Source organism: Acinonyx jubatus, chromosome C1 (assembly GCF_027475565.1).
Source record: "Acinonyx jubatus isolate Ajub_Pintada_27869175 chromosome C1, VMU_Ajub_asm_v1.0, whole genome shotgun sequence".
Taxonomy (NCBI): domain Eukaryota; kingdom Metazoa; phylum Chordata; class Mammalia; order Carnivora; family Felidae; genus Acinonyx; species Acinonyx jubatus.
The window spans coordinates 18,982,762-19,004,183 of record NC_069381.1 but is presented as its reverse complement, the minus strand read 5'-3'; the positions used below and the strand labels follow the sequence as shown (position 1 = coordinate 19,004,183).

The 21,422-nt window shown below is 55.1% G+C and overlaps 1 protein-coding gene across 2 annotated transcripts in view; it reads right to left on the bottom strand.

Annotated features, from left to right (window-relative positions):
* The window catches only part of MAN1C1 (mannosidase alpha class 1C member 1), a 139,803-nt gene that overhangs the window by 18,227 nt on the left and 100,154 nt on the right, over positions 1 to 21,422 (bottom strand). Inside the window, exons 3-6 of one of the 2 annotated variants that reach the window (XM_027060037.2) lie at positions 15,752 to 15,867; positions 14,002 to 14,082; positions 8,175 to 8,269; positions 1,635 to 1,758 (exon numbers count right to left, since the gene is read on the bottom strand). In XM_027060037.2, the coding sequence (XP_026915838.1) occupies positions 1,635 to 1,758; positions 8,175 to 8,269; positions 14,002 to 14,082; positions 15,752 to 15,867 (416 nt within the window). Of the gene's footprint in view, positions 1 to 1,634; positions 1,762 to 8,174; positions 8,270 to 14,001; positions 14,083 to 15,751; positions 15,868 to 21,422 lie in introns of both variants that reach the window. The other variant, XM_027060035.2, reaches the window with a different exon arrangement.

The following is a 21,422-nucleotide window of genomic DNA, read 5'->3' as shown; positions in this document are numbered from 1 at the left end:
ATCTGGTCTTGAAAGAACGTGGGCTTCACAGTCAGGAAGTCCTGGGCTTGAATCCTGGCTTTCTCACTTACCAGCTGGATGACCCAGGACAAGTGACTTAACCTCTGAGTCTCAGTTTCCTCCTCTATTTAAAGGGGACAACAAGGGGACTCACCTCAGGGTTTGGAGGGGTGATTAGGGATACTATAAGGCACCCAGCACATAGTAGGTGCTCAGGCAGTGGTAGCTAGTGTGTCCAGACTAGCCAGGGACTAGAGTGAGCTCCCTGTCCCTCTCCATCGTAAGCCAGTCACAACCTTCCCGGAGGAATTTGGCTCCATGGCAAAGGAAACACGGAGGCTGGGGGAGGCAGGGCTTGGAGGTAGGGAAAAAAGGATAGGAAAATAAGACTGATCAGGAGGTGGGATTCAACTTACTCCATGAACTTTCAAGGTGGGGTCCCAGGGTGGCAGAGTCCTCCCAATACAAGGGAAAAGCTTCTGAAGTGCAGGTCTGACATGACAGGCCATTTAAGGGGGGCGGGTAGTGAGCCCCAACACAGAGGAAGTGATCAAGGGGCTGAAAAGCTCTTGAGCTCCCCGAGAATGCTCAGAGGGATTCCCACACTGAATAAGTGCTTCTCCTACACCTGGCATCAAAAGACACATGGGTGCTTATTGAAAATGCAGATTCCCGGCCTGGGGGGAATCCCAGAGATGTGTTTCCTCACGGGAGTGCAGGGTGATGCTCTGAGGCTGGATGGTGGACTCGAGACTGGGAGCCACCGGGTGGGGGCGTGAATCTTTGCTCTCCCCGTGCTCCTAGGACTCCAAGAGGCTAATATTCAGAGCAGGGAAGGCTTTGGGGGTGGGGGCCTCCAAAGGGTTCTCCTTGGAGGCGGGGCCTCATCTCCCTGGGCGGGACTCAGGAAGGGACAATTGCCTTGGGCCCGACCGCCATCTGAGGGTGGCCATCTGAGGGTGGTACGGATACGCTTCCCCTCCTCCGGTTTGGGGTCAGACCCGGCGAGACACCTGCAGGCGGTGGGACTGCCACGGGCCGTAACGTGGAGGAACTGCGTCTTCCGGAGGGCTTCGCGGAGGGGCAGGAGCGGACAGCTGTCAGACTGGATGACAGCCTGGATGCTATAGCTCTCAGCACCCCGTGGCCTCAGCCAGCCTGGCACCAGCGACGGAGAACAGACGTGCGCCTCAGCTGCGGAGTGAGACCGCTTTGCCAGCCTGCTGACAGCACGAGCTAGGCGGGCATCTGGAAGGGAAAGGCAGGCAGATCTCACACGAAAAAGTTAACTGTCTCTGGAAAGGGGACTTTTGCAGCCGGTGGCCAATTCCTGCCAAGGCGAGCCGGTGCCTGGATTTCCGTTGCCGAACTTTCTCTGGGTCCGACGGCACCAGTGAAAACCTTCCGGCAGCCTCACCTCTTCCCTGCCCTGGCAGGGCCCTGATTACTCCCTGTGCTCACCTTCCGTGCCACCTGGCTTTGGGCACACGCACGGCTTCCACGAGCAGCCACGGGCCGTCTCAGCGGTGGCTGGTCGCCTTCCAGGTCCCCACCGGCCACCCTGCTCATCGCTGACCCACTTTCCTGTGGCGCTCCCGGTATGGAGAACAGGGAGGAGCTGGGAGAAGACTTGCCTTTTCTGCGAACACCTGGTTGCCAGAGAGCTCGGTGAGGTGTAAGAACTCCAAGTGCAAGGACCCGAACTCCGCCAGGATGCTGCTGCTCCCTGCCATGGCCCAGCCCCAGCTCCTGTTGGAGCTGCTGTGAAAAGACAGAAGCACCTGTCACCCCACTGTCTGTGAGGCTGGCTCCCATGCTGGGAGTGACAGGGATTGCTTAGTGGGGGATCCATCGATCACCCACTAGCGTCAGGCCATCTGCTCTCGGATGCTCCTCCCCGGGGGTCAGTATTGCCAAGGGCCCCATTTTGTGGATGAGGACACTGAGGCCAGCGAACTGACCTGCTGCAGGTGATTTGAAGCCAGACCCGTCTGCCTGCACGACTCTTTGTTTCCATCGTCAAGCAGCCCCTGTGAGGCCTCTGGGCCCAAGGACGGCAGCAGAGCTGTCTGGGTGGCCAAGACCTGGCCCCCAAGTCATGCCCAATTTACAGGTGAGATCGATCACAAAGACCCCACAGAACATGTTCTGTCCTCTGAAGGCAAGCCAACCGCTTCACAATCAGTGGTGCTGCCTGTGGAGAGTACATGGCTGTGGCTGGGTCACAATGGGGGCAGATGAAAAGCAGGAACCCCTCCTGGCCCTTTCCCCCTCTCTCCCCACACTGTCAGTGCTGCCCAAGGGCACACAATGGCCCCTGCCTGGAATTCTGTGGAACCCATACCCATCAGGCAGGTGTCTCTGGCGTGCCCACACGCCTCGAGCTGCTGGATCCCGAGGTTAGGAACAAAAGAAACAGGGGCTCTCGGAGCAAAGGTTTCCTCAGCTGTTGATCAGGCATGTCTCACGAACGTCTTAGAGAGATCCTAGCCTGGCCCTGTGACCTCGCTGGAGAAGACTGTCGACTAACCGTTTCCAGGACCTGGGTGCTTCTAAGGAGGAACCGTGCAGAGTCTCAGGTAACCCTCCCATCTGCCCCTTTCACAGATGAGGACAAGGCCTGGGATGGTGATGTCACCCATTCTCGATCACAGTTAGGTGGAGCACCCGGGGCCCAAGGCTGGCCTGACGACAGAGCCTGTCCTAACCATCATGTGGGCTGCCTCTCTTTAAATTATATGATAATAAGTAAGGCTGCTGCCTTCCCAGGTGCTTTCACTTAAATCTCCCTGGCACCTGTAGCCAGGGGGCCAGGGTCAAGTTTGTTAGCTGAGCGGCTTTGGGCAAATCATCCCCTCCTTATGCACCTTAGTTCCTGCATCATCAAGCTGGGCAAGAGTAATTGGTCCCAGTCTCTGTTCCTAGGTCTTTTGTGGGGTGAAGAGGGAGGAGAAAAGTGCAGGGTGGGAGTGGCCTTGGGCAAGCTGCTGCTTCTCCCTGTGCCTCAGTTTCCTCATAATGTATCATGATGATCTTTCCTGTGGGACAGAGCAGCGTGGAGTGAGTGCCCCCTATTTGTAGGGGCTACAAGGTACAGCCTGAGGGGGGCTGGCTCTGCCCTGGCCTCCGGAAGCCCCTCTGCTTCCTTGCTGGGATAGCTGTGCCTCCCCAAGAACTGGGCTCTGTCTCTCTGTCTCCCCAGGACAGGACCTAGGGAGGCAGGCGTGGGAGAAGATGGGTTTAGGAGATCATGGTTTGCCATCTGAGGGACACTCCTTTTTCTGGGGTGGGCTGGGGCTTTTCTGAGGCAGCCCCTCTCCTCTCTAAACTCCATTATCCAGCCTGGATATAGTTTCTGAAGTCAAATTCATCAGTCTCAACTTCCAGAAACAAATGGAGGACTCCAGTGGCCTCCATAAAGAGATGACCACTGGTCCCTTTTTCCTGTCTCCACCTCCTTGGTATTTCCCTGATTTGGAGGCAGGAGGCAGATCGGGAGGGATGGGTTGCATAGAGAGGGCAGACTCACTCTCGGATAATAAATAAAACAGCTTCTGTTTATTGAGCCACTAAAGATACCGGGCCCTGGGTCAAGCTGTTTGCATCTTGACTTCATTTAAACCCCACAAGGTAAAATACCATTATTCCCAATACGCAAAGAGGAAACTGAGGCTCAGAGAGGGAAGTAAGTTACTGGAAGGTTGGAGCCGGGAGGTGGTGGAGGCGGGATTCAGACTGGGCTCTGCACATCCCCTAACGGTCTCCCACCCAGATGACCCCACATCGACCCAGAGGGAAGGGGAAGGTGTCCCTTCTCTGTCCCTTTTCCTTCAGGCTAAGTGAGACTTCTCTTTCCAGCTTTCTTAGTGGGAGCCGTGGGTACCCACAGAGGGATTCTTGAATAATGGATGTTTCCCGCCCTCGCAGAGAAATTCAAGGTCAAAAAAGCCGCCAGTCACCCCCTCCCCCGTCTTTTGTTCTCATTTGCCTTCACATGAGCCTCTCCTTCCTCTCCCCTCCCTCCCAACAATTACCCTCCCGAGTGGGCTTCCTGCAGCGGAACCAGCCTGGCAGACAGGCACACAAGTGCCGGGCAGAGGCGGGCAGTGGGCGGTCGCCTTCCCTCTCCCCTGCCTGCCTTCAATGCCGGATCCCTCAGCACCCGGCCAGGCGACTTCGGGCTGGTCGGTTGATCTCTCTAGACCTCAGTTTCCTCATCTGTTAAATGACAGTACCCACACCTCATAGAGTTATTGTGAGTTATAAATTAGGCATGTAATTGCCGTCATTTTTAACATTATGCAATTATGCACATATAAATTATGTGTTTGTAGTTTATTAAAATTATTACTCGTTTGAGTGACTGAGTTCCTGATGGGTGCCAGGCAGCTCTAGCACCTTATCTTCACAGCCAACCTCAGAGGTAGATCCTGCGATTCTTATTTCAGACTCAGAGAGGGGGAGACACTTCTCCAAGGTCACAGAGTAAGTGACAGAAATGGTAGCGTTGAATCCGAATCCGAATCCAAATCCAAATCCTAGCTACCGTGTGCCCCAGCTGCATGTATTCTAGGCAGCATCCAGAGACCAGAAGGCACGTGGATCAGCCCTGCGAGGCCACGGGCTCATGGAAGGTCTGCCCTCGGCCCCGTCCCGGTCTCTGAAGCCTGCAGGTGCGTGTGCAGCCTGTGTTCTCCCCCGCTGGGGGAAGGGTTGCTCATCAATGCCCCTCCCCAGCATGGCAGAAACTCCCGCGTGTCTGTGCGTGTCTGTGTGCGCGCTCATGGGTCTGGTATAATTGTTCACTTTGGAGCCAGACAGACCCGGGTTCCAACTTCACTCTACTGCTGTGTGACCTTGGGTAAGTGACCTCACCTCTCTCAGGCTCGGTTTCTCCACTGGTGAAATGGGATCCGTGAGGTTGAAAAGAGAGAATGCATATCATGTGTTCACACTGCGTGTAGCACACAGTGACATGCTCACCAAACACTAGCACTTATTAAGGTGTGTGTGTGTGTGTGTGTGTGTGTGTGTGTGTGTGTGTGGCAGGGGTGTGCGAATGGAAGTGTTTGTGTGTGAGTGTAGGGACGCTAGAGAGGGTGACAGGCGAGGTTGCGTATCTCTGCTTGTATGATTTGGGGGGGCGGCAGTCGAGTGTGGCACAGAGATTAGTCCTTGGACTGGCCACTGCCACTCAGAGGGTTCAGTGGTGCCCGCAGGTCACAGGTCACAGCTGTCCCTGCCTCTGCCTCCCAGGCAGGAGGAGCAGTCACGCTCACTTCGGGCAGGGCCTAGTTACGCACCCCTCCTGCTGGGACCCCGTCTGGCCCTTCCTCATAGAGCTGCCCACAGCGAGCCCTGCCCGGGGCAGGGACAGCAGCGTATGCCCCAGCTCCCACCAGCTGGCCCTCTCCAAAGCGCAAACTCAGCGCCACGCGGGCCGCGCCGTACTCATCCCTGACATTCCCCCGGGGTGGAACAGGGATGCATTTTTAGCAACAGACTCTCTTACCCAGAAAATGAAAGGGAGGAGTTGCCAGGAAATATGCATATACATACATATGTATACAGCACTGACAGCATGCAAATAGCCTAAAACTAAATGCATTTTCTTAATCAGAAATGTCAGGATCTGTGTTGCATCCGGTCCCGGCTCTGAGGGACAGGGGAAAGGCAGACAGCCCTGCAGGGCTGTGGTTGCAGGGCTTGGGGGCGCGCAGTGCCACGCACAGAGGAGGGAAGGACGGTGAAGCTAAGGTCCTATCCCAGACTCAGGCAGCGAGGCCGGGGAGCTAGCCCTGGGAGAGAGAGCCGCAAAGATACTGTGTTTGTGTCTCCTCCCTGATGGCTGGCTGCGTTTCTCCAGGATCGGTGTTTGTGGGAAAGGGATCTGAGCAGAGCTCCAAGGGCCCAGCTCTGAGACATCAGCCCCGGCACTGAGGACGGGATTCGGTTGGCCCTGAGGGCCCCTCTGTGGCCTCTGCTGGGATTTATGTGATGTCACACCCCAGGAATGTTTTCCGATCAGACAGTAAGTAAAGTGGCAAAGCAGCGTATGTGTCCCCTCTCTTTTGTGAGGCCCCAGGCAGGCGGACCAGGAGAGTGGGACCTCCCCGGGACAGAGAGGAAGCCGACATGCGACCAGAGCCCAGAGCCCCTGCCTCCGGTGAGGCGCCCTCCTTCCCTCCCGGGCAGCTGGCTGGAGCCACTGCTGGATTGAGAGTCCTGACGTAAGACGTCACTTCAGGGGGCACCTGGGTGGCTCAGTCAGTTAACTGCCCAGCTTTCGGTTTTGGCTCAGGTCATGATCTCAGGGTTCATGAGTTCGAGCCCCACATCAGGCTCTGTGCTGATGGTGCAGAGCCTGCTTGGGAGTCTCTCTCTTTCCCTCTCTCTCTGTCCCTCCCCTGCTCTCTCTCTCTCTCTCAAAATAAATAAACTTAAAAAAAAATCTTTCATTTAAAAAAAAAGACATCACTTCAGGAGAGGGAACAGGAAGTCTGGTGAGGTGGACTCGGGGTTCTCAGAGAACCTCGCGAACGGCCCCAGGGAGCTCCTGGGTGCCTCCTACAACATCTCCCAGGGGTCTGCTCCTGCAGCGCGGGGGCGGGGGGGCAGCATGGGTCCTGCCTGAGGGAGGGCCAGGCAGGTGTTCAGAGCAGAGCTTTCAGTCTGTAACAAAATGGGTTGGAATCTTAGCCCCAGTTACCTATTAGCTGTTAAGACTTTGGGCAAGTTACTTTTCCTCTCTGAGACTCTGTGTGAATAAGGGGTCATATAAATATCTGCCCTCAAGATAAATATCTGCCTCAAGATCCTGCCTTCAAGAAGCTCCCAGGCCAGCAGGGAACAGGAAGAGGCACGCGACGAGGCCGTAAGGAAGCAAACGAAGTGCCTGGAGGCCAGGAGAGGCTGAAAGGCTCCTGGCTTGATGGCACAGGTGGCATGTGAGCCAGGCTTTGCTGGCCAGGGAAGCTGGGAGAGGAGGGCAACCGGTGGAGGAACAGAGTGAGCAAAGGCAAGACAACGGGGCACACGGGGGTCCCCAGGAGCCAGACCCATGCTCGTGAAGATTCACACATCACGAAGCTGGCTCGCCATTAGTCCTCTGGACTGTGACCCTGTCCTTTCCCCTCTTTGGGTCTCAGTCGCCACACCTGGAAAGTGAGTGGATATAAACACGCTCCCGTCCCCACGCGAGGGAAGGGTAGCAGCGCGGAGGGGGGCAGGCAGGCACCCCACGGGCTCTGGAGCTGGACCCAGCTGCAGCCCCTGCTCTGCTCTTCTCTAACTGGACCACTCAAGGTCCCCTCCACTCGGGCATTCTGTGACTTAGTGACTACCCAGAAAGTCTCAGGTTCACACACTGAATTAAGCAACAGATCAGGAAGCAAAATCATGGAAGCAGCCAATAAGAATCAACATTTTAATACCGAGCCAGTAGAACAGAAGCATTACCGGTGCTTTCTGTGACTAGTGGAACCACATGGGAGTTTTCTGCTCTTATCTAACACTTTTGGTATAATCCACATTATCTGCAATGAGAAGTTATTATTTCTAAAGAGGGGGAAATTCCAATAAGAATGATCAAAAATGGAGTTGGAAGTCCTGGGTTTGTGTCCTGGAATGGTCAGTCGGTTACTGGTTTATGTGACCTTGGCCAGGGCCTTCAATCCTTGGAGTCTGAGCTTCTGTGACCTGGATGCCCCCCAGAAGCCCTTCTGGGTTCTGACAATGGGTTTCTGAGACCCAGCCCTGCTGGGGCCAAGGGTGGCAGTCGGCAGACCAGGGGTCCCTCTGCTCAGAGTCTCGAGACTCCCTAGCAGTTTGGGGCACCTCCTCATGGCAGGAGGGTGTGATGTGCCTATTGGCTGCTGACCCTAGCTGGGGAGGGAAGTGAATGGGGTACACCCGTAGGGCGGTGAGTCAAGGCAGTGTTGGGGGATGATCACAGAACAGCTGCCCCTCCACACCTCAAGAAGATCAGGTCTTATGAAACCTAAGCCCCAGGTGTGGTGACAAACACCGGCCTTGGAGAGTCCTTGGCTAAGGCTAACCTCCACTGTGCCACTGGCTCGCTGTGATTCCCAAGGCGGGTACTGTCCTCTCCCTGTGCCTCAGTTTCCACACGGAAGCAGCCAAAGCCAGAAGTGGGAAACCAGCAGATGTCCTACCTTTTGAAGTTCACAACACCTTTTGGGATTCCCGTGGGGGTGTTGAAGGCGGGCAGGAGTTTCTCTCCCAGCTTGATGGCCTTGATTCGGAACACCTGTAAAGGAAGAAGCATGGGGCATCGTGAACGGGGCTGGGTGGGCGCCATCACTTCGAGAAGCTGCTCCCGCCGCTGGATGAACCCAGGAGCTGCTGGCCCGGAGTGGGAGGTGACGCTGTGTTGGGCTCTGGAGTCAGACAGCCTTGGCTATGAACCCGGGTCCTCGAATTCCTGGTGACGTGGCCTTAGTCGAGGCACCTCTCTCCGAGCCTCGGTTTCCTTTCTCACTCATAACACAAGGCCACTACCGCCTTCCTCAGAGGCTGTTGGGAGGAATGAAGATTAGGTAATAGCTGTAAAGTCCTCACGGCAGTGTCGGGACTCTGAAGGCTCAGTGATTCCAGCTGTGCTCCGGGTGGCCGCCAGGAGGATGAAGTAGCCAGGGCCGCTGTCACCAATGGACCAGGACACCATGGGCTGGGTGCGGGGGAAGTACGTTTGGACAGGGTGTGAAGAGCACTGGATTAGGAGTCCTGCCCCGCCCCAGGTTCAATCCCTGCCTCCCAATTTGGCTGCTGTGTGCTTCCCAGCAAAGCACTGCCGTCCCACGTGTAACACCAGGGGTGGGGGGTGGGGCCTTTCCCCCTTGACATTCTGAATCTGCCCACGGTTCCCATTTTTTAGATGGGAATGAACGGAAAAGGTGAATGGGGGTCCCAGGCCTCAGGGCCCTGCGGGAGGCTCTGACCCCTTCAAACTGTTCTAATTCAAAAGCACCTGTGACTTTCTGACGCCACAGTTTCCCTCTTAGGAATTTATTCTAACTAAATAAGTAATGAAGGATGTTGTAAAGATTTAACTTTACTTCAAGGGAAACATGGGAAACATGAGAATATTCTAAATATCAAACAATAGGGAAGTGGTTAAATTATGGCTTGTCCAGGCAATAGAATACCGTGCAGCCACTGGCATGATGCAGATTATTTAACAGCAAAGAAAGGGGTTCCAGTTCATTAAAAGAAAAATATACTTTGAAACAGTGTAATTCAAAGTTAGTAAAAATTACATGCACACGGATGCGTGAGAAAGGGTTGGGAAGGAAATACACTAAAATATTAACAATGGTCTCCTAGGGGTAGGGGGTAGGCTCGTGGAGGAATTTTGCTTTCTTCATTTGGCGTATCTCTATTTCTGTGCTTTTTTTCATAATAAAAACAAGCCCACAGTAAGTAGTATTTATTTTTTAAAACGTGACTATTCCGGGTGGAACAACACACGTTTCCTTTCATTTCCGGAGCTGGACCTCCTGAGTGTTGCAAAACAAAGTCATCTTGAGTTCCCAACCCCAATACGCACAATATATGGGCTGAGGCAGCTGTGGAGGGATGGCTGCGGGGCAGTTTGCCGGATCCGGCTGGGATGCGGCAGAGAGGCCTCGGAGGGCAGGTGTGGTTGTTGCTGGGGAGAGGAGGGGTGGGAAGGGAAGAGTCACATGTGGGGCCTGGCAGTGATGGGGACAGAAGAGGATAGTGTCCAGTGCCAGACAGAGGGTCCCAGAGGTGGGCACAGGGGCCAGCCACACCACAATCCCCGAGGAGCTTGTCTAGGACCCAGATTCCAAAGCCCTCTGCCCCAGAAGCCACCGGTTCAGCAACAACAAAGGGCTCTCCTTCGAGGCTCCTGACATCATCACTTGACCCCTGGGAGGCTGAGCACTGAGGCACAAAGGAGCCCTCCAGAACCTGAACCCGAGGCTGAGGCTCCAGGCAGCCGACTGGCTGTCTTCTGCCCTGAGGACTCCTAGAAGATTTCTTCTTAAGTGCTCTTAGGAGCACGTTATCACAAACCCCTCTGTGGGCTTGATTAATTTGCTAGAGTGGTTCACAGAGCTCAGGAAACATTTTACTCACTGGATTACTGGTTTATTATAAAAGAACAGAAGTCAGGAAGAGTCAGGTGCAAGTGATGCAGAGGGTTAAGGTATGGGGAAAAGGGCATGGAGTTTCCATGCTTTCTCCAGGTGTGGCGCTCTCCCCAAATCTCCTGGTGCGCAGCCAACCAGAAGCTCTGTGACCCAGTCCTTTTGGGTTTTTATGGAGGTTTCATCACATGGGCAGGGCCAATTAAACCACTGCCAACTGGCTACCGATTCAGCGTCCAGCCCCTCTCCTGTCCCCGGAAGTCAGGGTGGTGGGACTGAAAAGAACTACCCCCTAAGTACAAGGTTTTCCTAGCAACCAGCCTCTATCCTTTGGTGGGGTCCAAAAGTCACCCAATCAACACAACAAAAGACATATTTATTGCTCTCATCACTTAGGAAATGCCAACGGTTTTAGGAGCTCTGCCAGAAGCAGGATGCAGACCAAAAATATATATTACTTATTATAAAGCACAATACATCGATGTGTCAGTGTCTCTACATGACCTTTAATCCTTGCAACCGCCTTGTGGGGAAGATGTTGGCCACTTTGAGGATGACAAAACTGAGTCTCAGAGAAGCAATTTGCCCAAGGTTGTGGAGCTACTGATACCAAGCTGCCTTTCCAACACAGAGAGAGAACACAGAGCTATATGGCTGCAGACAGCCGTGGTAAGCAACAGGCAGGGCCCAGAGGTTCCAGAACAGAGGTGAGAGAGGCCAGCAAGAATTACATTCTGTAGAGTGGAAAGGTGTCTGGGCTGGGAGTGAGAGCCCAGGTTTGGATCTTCCCACTTAGCAGCTTTGTGACCTTAGGTGAGCCACTTACTATCTCTGAGCACTATAACTGTGTGCAACGGAACTAACTGTACATGTGCCCTGGCTGTTTCACAGGGTTCGTCCGGAACTCAAACGAGAGGATGTATGTAAGTGAATGGGCCATGTGAACTTGAAGAGCCGTGCAAACATCACCTGGAGTGGCTGTCAGCAGGCTTGCTATTCTCCTGTGGGTCTTGCGGGGCTGGTTACCCAGAAGGGGACTCTCCTCCCCCAGGTTTCCTCTGCAGCAGGGAAAGGCCGCAGCCCAGGAAGGGGCTGCGGTCTCCCGCACCATTCCACAAATACTCCTGGGATATTTGAAGAATGGAAAGCCCCACTTCACAGGCACCCACTACGTGTGAGACCAAGGACAGAGAGGAGGGAGGCCCCAGTCCGGTGCAGCTGAGCCCTGGTCACAAGGAGTGACACTGGGCCAGGCTGCGCGGGGGCTACAACTCAGGCCTATGGTGGAAAGGCCACGGGGTCACGAGCTGACCCAGCACAGCCCTCAGGGACTGCGACCTGAGCACATTCCTTCTAAGTCTCAGTTCCTACATCTGTAAATAGATGAAGACCCCCACCTCATGGGGTATTTGGGGACCAGTGAGACTGGGCTCATGTGGCACAGTCTCTGGGAACAGAGAGGGATCAGCAGGGCATGGCTAGAGGACAGGGGCTGTGCCCATAACCTCAGGAGCCTGTCTATTCAGGATTCTGAGCCACATGGGGCTCCCTGGGCTTTGGGAACTATTTCTAAGTCACAGGCACTCCTGTCCACACTCCACTGTCCAGTCTGCATCCTGGAGAGTCAGACTGATGATCCTTAAAGTGAGATGGGGAAACTGAGGCAACGCCACGAAGTGGGGGACTGCTTTTTATGCTCCTTTTCCTGCTTCTATTCTTGCCAGGACCTGCATCTGCCTTACACACGCCTCATAGTACAAATAATGTAGCCCTCTTTGCAAGGGTCAAGGAGTTAACGATTTCTTTGAAGTCTTCCAGCATGACAGATAGCATCAAGGGAATGACCAGGTAAGAATGACCGGGTGAGGCTCTCCTGTGCATATTCCAGACACTGATGCTAGACATCTCGATGCCAAGACCCCCGACTCCAAGGAGTAAGTGACTTACAGAGGACACCTGGCTCCTTGTCCTTGCTCTGACCAGTTCCTGGGTATCTGAGAGGGCATGTACATCAGACCACAATCCTCAGTAAAAACCCCAGACCCCAAGCAAAGACAAGACTCCTTTTCCTTCCCAAGTCTCCCAGATGCTCTGTCTGTACCTATACTTGCCCTCAGTCTTCTGCTATCACTTCTTCTTGGCTTGTGTTTGATTTCTACCCTGCATGAAGCCGAGGACCCTCTTGGCTGGTCCTGGGGCACCTCCCCTCCTTTGGGTCCTCAGACCCAGCCAGACTACATCACTAGGGAGCCAAGGCCTCAGATAGGTTTTCAGAATCAGGATACCCTATGAGGAGGGTGGAGGCTGGGTCAAGCATCAGGACTGAGGGGCACCAGCTCCTCCCTCAATCGCTGGCCCCTCAAACTGACCCCTGAGAGCCCTGAGCTGCATGGCTCCCTCCCCTGTCCCTATCTGTACGCTATGGCCACCTTCCACAGCCATGAGTGGCAGGGAGGCTGGGCAAGTGCCTGGAAGAACAGGGTGCCTTTTCTGTTCCATGTCATTTTCCTATCCTAGGGTTTTCAAATACGATTCAGGTTTTGTGTGGCTCAAAGCCAAGGGATCCCAACCACACTGGTTTGGAGACAAATTGGTACAAGTGGTAATCTCTGCTGAGGAGATCAGGCTTGAGGGAGAGGCCCGAGGTGACAGGAAGTAGAGTGCACCTGTTGCCTCTGAACCCTTGGTTGCAGCTGACTTCCTCAGACACCACCACTAGAGGTTAGCAGGGATTTTTTGGCGGCTCTCCCCGCGGCAGGGGCAGGGATGATATTGTCTCAGGGCGGACAGAGCAGGAAGAAGGGCAGGGAAGGGAAAGGGCCAAGGCCAAGGCATCTAACCCCAGAGCAGCGGTTGTGCTGAGCAGCGTGACCCCTCTGGGTAACAGGGAACACAACTGATCGATGATGGCCCATGGCTGGGGACTTGGCCAGCCTCACCCCCCGATACTTGGGCTGCACTTTCGTGGGACTTCTCGAAGGGAGGAAGAGCCTCCTATTTCTACAGAGCTCTGTGGTTTTCAAAATTCTCTTGTAGCACGGAGAATATGGGCTTTGGAGCTGGTCAGCTCAGGGTCAACTCCTATCCCTCCCGATCCATCTCACAAGAGCTCTGTGAGTCCATCCCCATGGTGGGGAAGGAAGCGAGGCCCAGGGGTGGGGGAGGACTTGCTCAAGATCACAGGCAGGTGTGGTGTGGGGATGAGACCCAGGTTTTCTGACTCCCTCCCTGCTCAGGGCTCTGTCTTCTCCCCACACTGCACAGTCCACCCTCTGGAAGCCAACACAGCTTGCCTGGGGCTGAGGCCTTGCACTCTGGACATGAGACCAGCCCCAGTGGCTGCCCCATCTCCCTGTTGCCCCTTGAGACCCGCAGCTGACCTCTGGCCCGTGGCTGGCAACTGGAAGGGGAGGGGAAGTGGAGGAATGGCTGTGGAGCAGGACAAGGCTGAGGGGCCCCAGGGGTGGAAATGGCGAAACAATGGTCTTAGCTTTCTCAATGCTGAAAACTAGCACCTGCAAAAACCAGTCCAGCGGCTCTACAAGCCAGTGCTGAGCCCAGACTGCTGGGTGCCGTGCTAGGAGCTACAGGGATGGTGTGAGTAGACTAGTCATCGTCCTTGGAGAATTTACTAGCAACTGTGGGAGCCAGAGGGGCTCACCTGGGCAAGAGAAGGGAAACATCAGATGAAACATGAGAGAGAGAGAGCCTGCAGGTGGCACCGTGGAGGCTGGGCAGACATGGGCAGCCCCAGGCAAATCCCCCTGAATCCCTGCTTCCTCACTGGTGACATGAGGGAGCGGGACTGGATGTTCTCTAAAGCCTTTTCCCACCTGAATGGTCCAGGGTCCTCCAAGGGCCAACTTACCTCTTCTCCCGTCAGGTAGAAGGCTGAGAGGAGTCCCCCGATGTACCGGATGTTCACCTCAAACAAGGATGCTTCTCCACTCTGCAGGGCAGCGGGAAAGGGGAGGGCAGGGGCGGGGGACACTTGTGAGGTGCCTGCAGGGCTCCCAGGGACAGCCAGGTCCTCGAGACAGGTCACTCTGGCCGCAGCCCCCCACCCCCCGTTGATCTGGCCATACTTGTGCTGGGCTCCGGGGCCTCGCTGGGTGGTGGTTTTCGGAGCAAAAGTTGAGAGGCATCGACACCTGCTTGGCAGGCCACCACAGCTCGTTGACAGCATTGCAAATAAACACCAGGTTTGGCTTTCTTCCCCAGCCCTTGTCGGAGGCCATCAGAGCAAAGTTCTGCCTGGCTGTCCTCCAAGGAGCTGGAGAACTTGGTGGGGAGCTGTGGGCTGAAGATTAGCCTGAGGGGAGGCAGATTCTCTAGTCCAGCCACCTCCCCTTCCTGAGGGAACTCCTGGCCTAGCTGGACGGTAGGGCGGCCATTCCTTGGGGCGGCAGGGGGGAGGGGAAGGTTCTCCCAGGAGGTTTTGGGGCAAATGGGACAAAGCCGAGGCTGAGAGGGAGGGGTGCCAGAAAGGTACTTGTAGGTAATCAGCAATCCTCAGCCTCAGCTCTGTAGCCCTCAGGGCATGTCCACACTTGCCTCAATCATTGTTTTCTTTCTTAGGTCTGGATTATGAATCAGGGGTGTTGGGGCACCATGCCAAGGACCAGATCTAGGTTAAAATCCCACCTCGGCCTCTTACTTGGCTTTGGGACTTCGGGCAAGATATTTAGCTTTTCTCTGCCCGAGGTTCTTCATCCTGAGCAGGGGGCAACGGGGCGCTGAGTGGTACAGGTGAGACGTCCGCCCGGCGCACACGCGGTGCCTGGCGTGGCTCCCTAGAGGGGTCTGCTATTACCATCCCTGCCCCCCCAGCGCTCCCCACATCACTGTCCTTTACTGCCGACAACAACGATGACTGTCCCTTTATCTGGGAGAGCTTTTCCACTGACACAGCACCTGCAAAGCTCTTCTCTCTTTCAGCCTTACAGGGCTCCGCGAGGTTTCCGTTCCTGTTTTCCAGGTGAGAAAGCCAAGGCTCAGAGAGGGGATGTGACCCCATCTTGCTTTCTTCCAAGGACCCCGCCTGTTTGAATGTCCCCAGGCTCCCCGAACCTGCCAGCACCTGGCACCATAGGCAGCTGCCTGATGCCCATTCTCTATCCACTATCTGCACAGGGACAAGGTGGGTCTATGAAGATACCCCTTCCTTCTCCCACCTTCTCCCATTCCATACGGTGGGAAATGGGAGGATTCTGACCTTCTCACGCAGACTACCAGAAGGCGTAACATGCCTCAAAATAACCTTGATGATGACGAGAAGGAGGAGGACACCCCCTCACATCCATATCAGACTTGACCCTAGAAGGGACTTCCTGGGTGCCTGCCACCTCCCACGGAGGGGAAGGAAGGGTCGTTGGCTGTCTTCCCTCCCAGGGGACAACAGGCTGGTAAATACTCCTGGGCCAGCCAGAGCTCAACGCCACCTTGAGGCTGGTCTTAGGAGAGGGGGCTCAGCAGAGAGGGCAGAGCCCCAGTTCCAGGACTGCTCTGCTGTGCAGCTTGGGGCCAGAGTCTCTGGGTCTCAGAAGTGACCGAGTGGAGCTGGCCACTGCCCTTCCGGACCCCTTCTGGCTCCAACACCCCAAGGGTGTCTGACTCACCACGTTCAGGTGGAAGTTCTCTTCAACCCAAGCCTTGGCCTCCTGGAACTCGTCCTGCAGCTGCATGAGGTAGAGGGTGTCTAGGGAGTCAATGATGGTTGCCCCGCTGAGGCCTCCTGTAGGCACAGAGATCGGAGGCATGACCCGGGCTCATTCCTGTCCTTTCCATCCCCAGCCGCACAAGCTACCATTCTCCACGGCCCCTCTAAACGCCTAGGCAGGTTCCGAGGCCGAGGCTGGCCCAGGCACGATCCAGGGAGGCTCCAATACCACCAGCCTTTGAAGGGGAGTCCAGGAGCAAGCGTCCCCCCTCCGCCCACCCCAGGCTGCTTCCTCCTCGGGGCAGTGGCCGGGGGCCAGCCGCCTGGGACACCAAGTTCACAGGCCGAATCACTTCCCAGACCTCAGTCCACCCATACCTGCCAGCAAGCCAACCATCAGTGCCAGTCAGGCGCCCACTACTTTTCTGTGACACTGGGGAGAGGGTGAACTGGCATTTCATTTACAAAACCCTAATATGCCAGTCCTCTGACTTTTCAATTCTATTCCTTGTTTTATTCCAAGGAAAGAAAAAAAAATGTTCACAGATATTTATCTGGGAAGGTATTTATTGTTGCGGTACCATATACAATGGGGAAAAGTTGGGAAAAAACTCCAAATCCAACAATAGGGGATTATATAAATTGTGGCTCAAACATAAAATAGGACTATGGAGCCATCCATGCAGGTGACGTAGGCCTGTGTTTATTGGGGAGATATCCATGGGATCTGTTAAGTTAAAAAATGTAGGTTGCAAAAAAAAAACCAACAAAAAACCAAACACAATATAATTTCTTTATTGTATGCCAAACGTGGATGAGCTTACACAGAACTAAGTCTGGCAAGATGTGATTCAATAGTTACCTCCCGAGTGCTGGGATTACAGGTGCCTTTTGACTTCTTCGGCTCATGGATTATTTTTATAACCAGAAACCTACTTCCATTTGGGGAAAAAATGAGGGGGGGATGTTTGGGCAAAGAAACCAAACAAATGCACAAACCAAAGGTTCTGTGGCCACTCTAGGATGGTCAGTCCAGAAAGCGCAAGTTCTGAGGCCTGGCCCCTGCTACTGGGCCTTAGAGTCTTATCCTGGGGAGTAAGGGCTGAGATAATGGTGCAAAATATCGCAGCTCTCCACACCACGGGCTGGGCAGGAGAGTGATGTGGAAGGCCTCCCCACGTGGCACAACCAGAGCCTGAGTGTAGAGTCCCATGAAGGAAGAAAGGAGGGAGAAAGCGATGTGCCCGGGGCCATCTGGAGGGCTTCCTGTAAGAGACAGCTGCCTCCTTTAAAGTAAAGTAGCAGCAAATCCTCTAGATACTGGCACGTAGCTCAGGAGGACTGACGGTTCTGCCTTGAAGAGGCTCAGTGAGGACCGCAGGCTCCACCTCCCCCCTGGAGGAGCTTTGGAGCACACAGGGCTGAGCCCCACTTGAGTCTGAAGCACAGCTCGGGCTTTGCGGGCACACCTGCATTCAGAGTCAGCCTCTAATCTCCTTAATTAGCGCTTCTCTAACTACTCACTTGTGTTGATTTTGCAGGCAGAGACTCCTGAAACTCAAACCACCACCTTCCTAGGCCTGGAAAAGGATGAGAGGGAGATCAGGAGAAACTGGGAGAAGGGTAAAGCTGGAGGCTTTAGAATCTGCTTCCAGAAGCAAGGGCTCCCCAATCCAGAGTCAGGCATCCCAAGATGGTTTTGGTATTGGGGATGAAGTGAATTTCCAGAACGTCAACTCCTCCTACACTGAAGGATAGGTAGGAAAACACCCAAGCCAAACAAAGTTGATCTTTCCTGGTTTATGCTGGCTGCTTCCCCTGTGGTTGTCAATGGCCAAACCCGGTTCACAGGGACGCTTTACCGTCAGATGAAGAGGCAGTGGGGCATGGGAACGCCCATGGGCCCGAGATGCACAGATGCCGAGATGCGCCCGGCCACGGAGCACCAGCTGGTGTCCATCCTCTTGGCTCTGAAACTACGGCCCCCTCCTGTTACATCACAGGGCCTCACACCGGATTTTTTAAGGGCCAGAAGGGATTTTTGAGATCCCACTGCCCCGCCCCTAAATTTCATAGAGGGCCCCCAGAGAGGGGTTGGGACATACCCAGGATTAGATCAAAGGCAGAGCAGAACCCAACTTCTCTCAATTCCTTGTGAAAACGGTTGGATCTGATTGATAACCCTGCCCTATCCCTCCAAGGGACAGGAGGCCGCTCTGACCAGGGAGGGCTTGAAGAGAAGCCCAAGGCCAAGGGGACGAGACCCAGGGTGTCTGATTTCTGAATCCCGCCCTGAGCTGCCCAGTGTTTTTATCCCAGGGGCCCTCCTTCCCTGGGCTGAGCCTGAGCTGAGAAGCCCAAGGGTCTAGGCTGGGCCAGAAGGGCAGCCAGGGCTCCTCGTGACCAGCTCTCCTTCTCAGCCGGGGCCTCCGGAGCATTTGGGAATGCTTTTGGCATTTGGCATTTTGCTTTTGGCAAAGTTCTGCCCGGCTCTCAGGTTCCTGTATCCTTCCTCGGTTGACCTCTCACCTGGGCCCCCACCTACCACACAGCCGGGCTGCGGGCCAGCAAGGCACTTATTGGGAAGCCTTTCATTCCCGGCCAGAGGTTACCCAGCGGCCAGGCTGCGCCAGAGAGAAGGCCCAATCCCGAATTCAACTCTATCTGTACCTGCAGCCGGCCTGGGGCAGCTCCCCAGGGGAAAACACACAACCCTATTCAGAGAATAGGTACTCGATTTAGACGCACAGAGCCGAAGGGGGACAAAAAGGCAGGCAGCCAGCTTGAAAGTTCCACTGGCCTTGGCTCTGAGGCAGGTTCCAGGTTGGCTCACTCTCCCACTTCTAGCTCTGAATGCTCATTGTGCACAAAGGACACCTCCCCCCCCCCCCCCCCCCCCCCGCCAGGCAGGAGGCAGTGAGGTGTGTTAAAAGAACACAGCCCTGGGTTCAAACCCCAGCTTGGGGCCAGCCACACATCTCTTCCAAATATCAAAGTCCTCCTCTGTAAAGTGAGGTAAGGCCACTAGGCTAGATACTGGGGAGCCACTGCAGGTTCCTGAGCTGAGATAAATGCATCATATAAGTGCCTGGCCTTTCTCATAAAGACACCTGTGTATGCCTGGGGCAGAGTTAAGTGCTTGACAAATTAGTTCTTTGTTCTTATTTCCTGGGTCCTGTAGCTCATCCTGAAACACTGGCCTGGTCAGGGAGATGTGGGTTCAAATCCTGGTTCCATCACATACTATCTGTGTGCCAAGGCAAGTCACTGTACCTTTCTGAGTCTTGTGTCCTTCATCTTCAAAATGGGGACGACAGTAGGACCTACTTCCTAAGGATGCCGGGAGGGCTAAGCGGGGCAGTGGATGGAAAGGTGCTGGCACAGTGTTAGGTACATGTGAGCTTCACCCAACACACAGAAGCGTGGCCGTCCTTGCCCTCAACTGGCCCTGGGCAGCCCCTCCACAGTCTTCTGGGGTCACCGAGGCCTTGTGGTGCTCCTGCGTTACCAGCCCCTCCCTGCCCCACAGGGCAGTGCGGCATGAGGCTGCAGCTTACAAAACCTTTGGCCCAACTTAAAGGAAAAGTGTCACATCGGTCCTACCTGTGTCTGCTGCTGAGGCCGTTAACATCCCCAATCCGGGTGGGCACCTGCCTCTGAAAGGGTCTTCCTACCTCCAGGACCCCTCCCCTTCCCCTCAAATTCACCTTGTACATTGTGGCCTGACCTGTCTTCCTAAAACGAGACCCAGCTGTGTCCCTCCTCAGCTCAGGAAACTGCAACGGCTTCCCAGTGCCCATGCAATAAGGTTGGGGTGGGGGGGGTGGGGGTGAAGCCTTTTGGGGCTGACTCCAAAGGATCCGGCTAATCTCCTCTCCCATCAAGCTCTGCTTCCTGGACACGTGCTGCACACTCCTGCCTCCATACCTTGGCACGCGTGCTCTTCTCTGCCAGGAAGCCGTTCTGTGCATCTGGCCACACTCAAAGCCCACACGCTCTCCAAGCTCTACCTCCCACTGGCAGCCTTCCCTGATTCCATCCAGCCAAGCTCCTCCTGCGGAGAGAGCTTCCACTGGTGTGTCTACCCTTGTGCTGAACCTTGGGGCTCTGCTCACCTTCTAACTGACTGCGAGCTCCTTGGGGTCAAGGGTTCCCGCTGCCTCTCTGCACCAGTTCTGCACCTTGTCTCCAAGCAGCCCCAAAGGTCAGAGTCCCCAACCCAAGTAGGCCTCCCACCATTCCCTGTGGCCTCTTTAGATGTCCCTACCTCTGTGACTCTTCCGCAGACTGCTAGGAACGGCCTCCCCACCCCACCTTCACCTGGAGAGATCTAGAGCCTACCCTCAGGAAGCCACTGTGAACGTCATTCCATGGTCTACGTGAGGTCCTGCCCTCCCTGGACCCTCCTCCCCTGAGAAAACCTTCAGCAGCTCCTCCAGGCCCACACTGCCCCCATTCTGTGCACCCCCATCTCCACCACAAGAGCTGCCCCACCCTCGGTGCACCACAAAGAATTGCTAAGCTATGTGTCTCTGCCCTTCCGGAAGAGCAGGACTCCGGGGTGCAGAAGACTCATCTCCGGCTCAAGAAATAGCTTCCCAGTGGAAGTGGGAAAGGCAGGGAGCCAGGATGGTCCATCTCTGATGGATGCACTTACTCTCCCTGGCATCGTGCTTGCTCTGAGCGGACTGTGGCCTTCGGGACACCACTCTTTTTCTAACCCCGTATCTGCACTTTCCCAGTCTCCTCTGCTGGTTCCTCCTCTTCACCAGACAACTATGGATGGGCTCCGTCATCACTGGGCCTTTTCTCTTCTCTGCCCTCCCTCATTCCCTTAGTTCAATAACCACCTACATGCTGAGGACTCCCCAATGTCAACTCCCAGCCAGGACCTTGTCCTCACCCCCGGGAGACCATAGGCGTCTCATCTTTAACCTACTCCTCAACCACAGTGGTTAACGCCAAGCCCCTCCTCCCAAGAGCAGTGCCCCAGCCCTTGATTCTGCATCTCTCTTCTCTCCACCCTATCCCGCAGCAAATCCTGGTGGCTCTCTGCACCATTTCCAGACTCCACCTACTTCTCCCCTCCTCTGTGCTGCCCCCTGGGTCCAGCCACCTTCTTCTCTCTCTTGGATTTATTCCAAGAGCCTTCTAACTGGCCCCTGGGCTTCTACCCTTGTGTCCCCCACCCCCACACCTCCACCCATCTATCCTCAACGTGGGGGCCAGAAAGATCCTTTGAAAATGCCAGTCCTTCTGTGCTACTCTTCTGCTCACAACCCTCCCATGGCTCCCATTGGACTCTGAGGCCCTGTGATCTGGCCCCGGCTTCCTCTCGGCCTCATCGCCCACTCCTCCTCCCTATTTCTCTCACTCCATGTTGTTCTTGCAGCCCTCCAAGACTGCTCCCTGTTAGGCCTTGGCAGTTTCCATCACACTGCCACAACAACAACACCTCTGTCGCTTCCCTTGCCTCTCTGTTCTTCCTCAGCACCTTTATCCCAGAGACGTCATGTGTGGATCTGCTTCCCCGTTTACTGTCTTCTCGTAAGGGAACATAGGAGGGGAGAGCCCTGTTTTGTTCGCTGCTGTCCTCCATTGCCCAGGACACTTTCCAGCCCATCACAGGT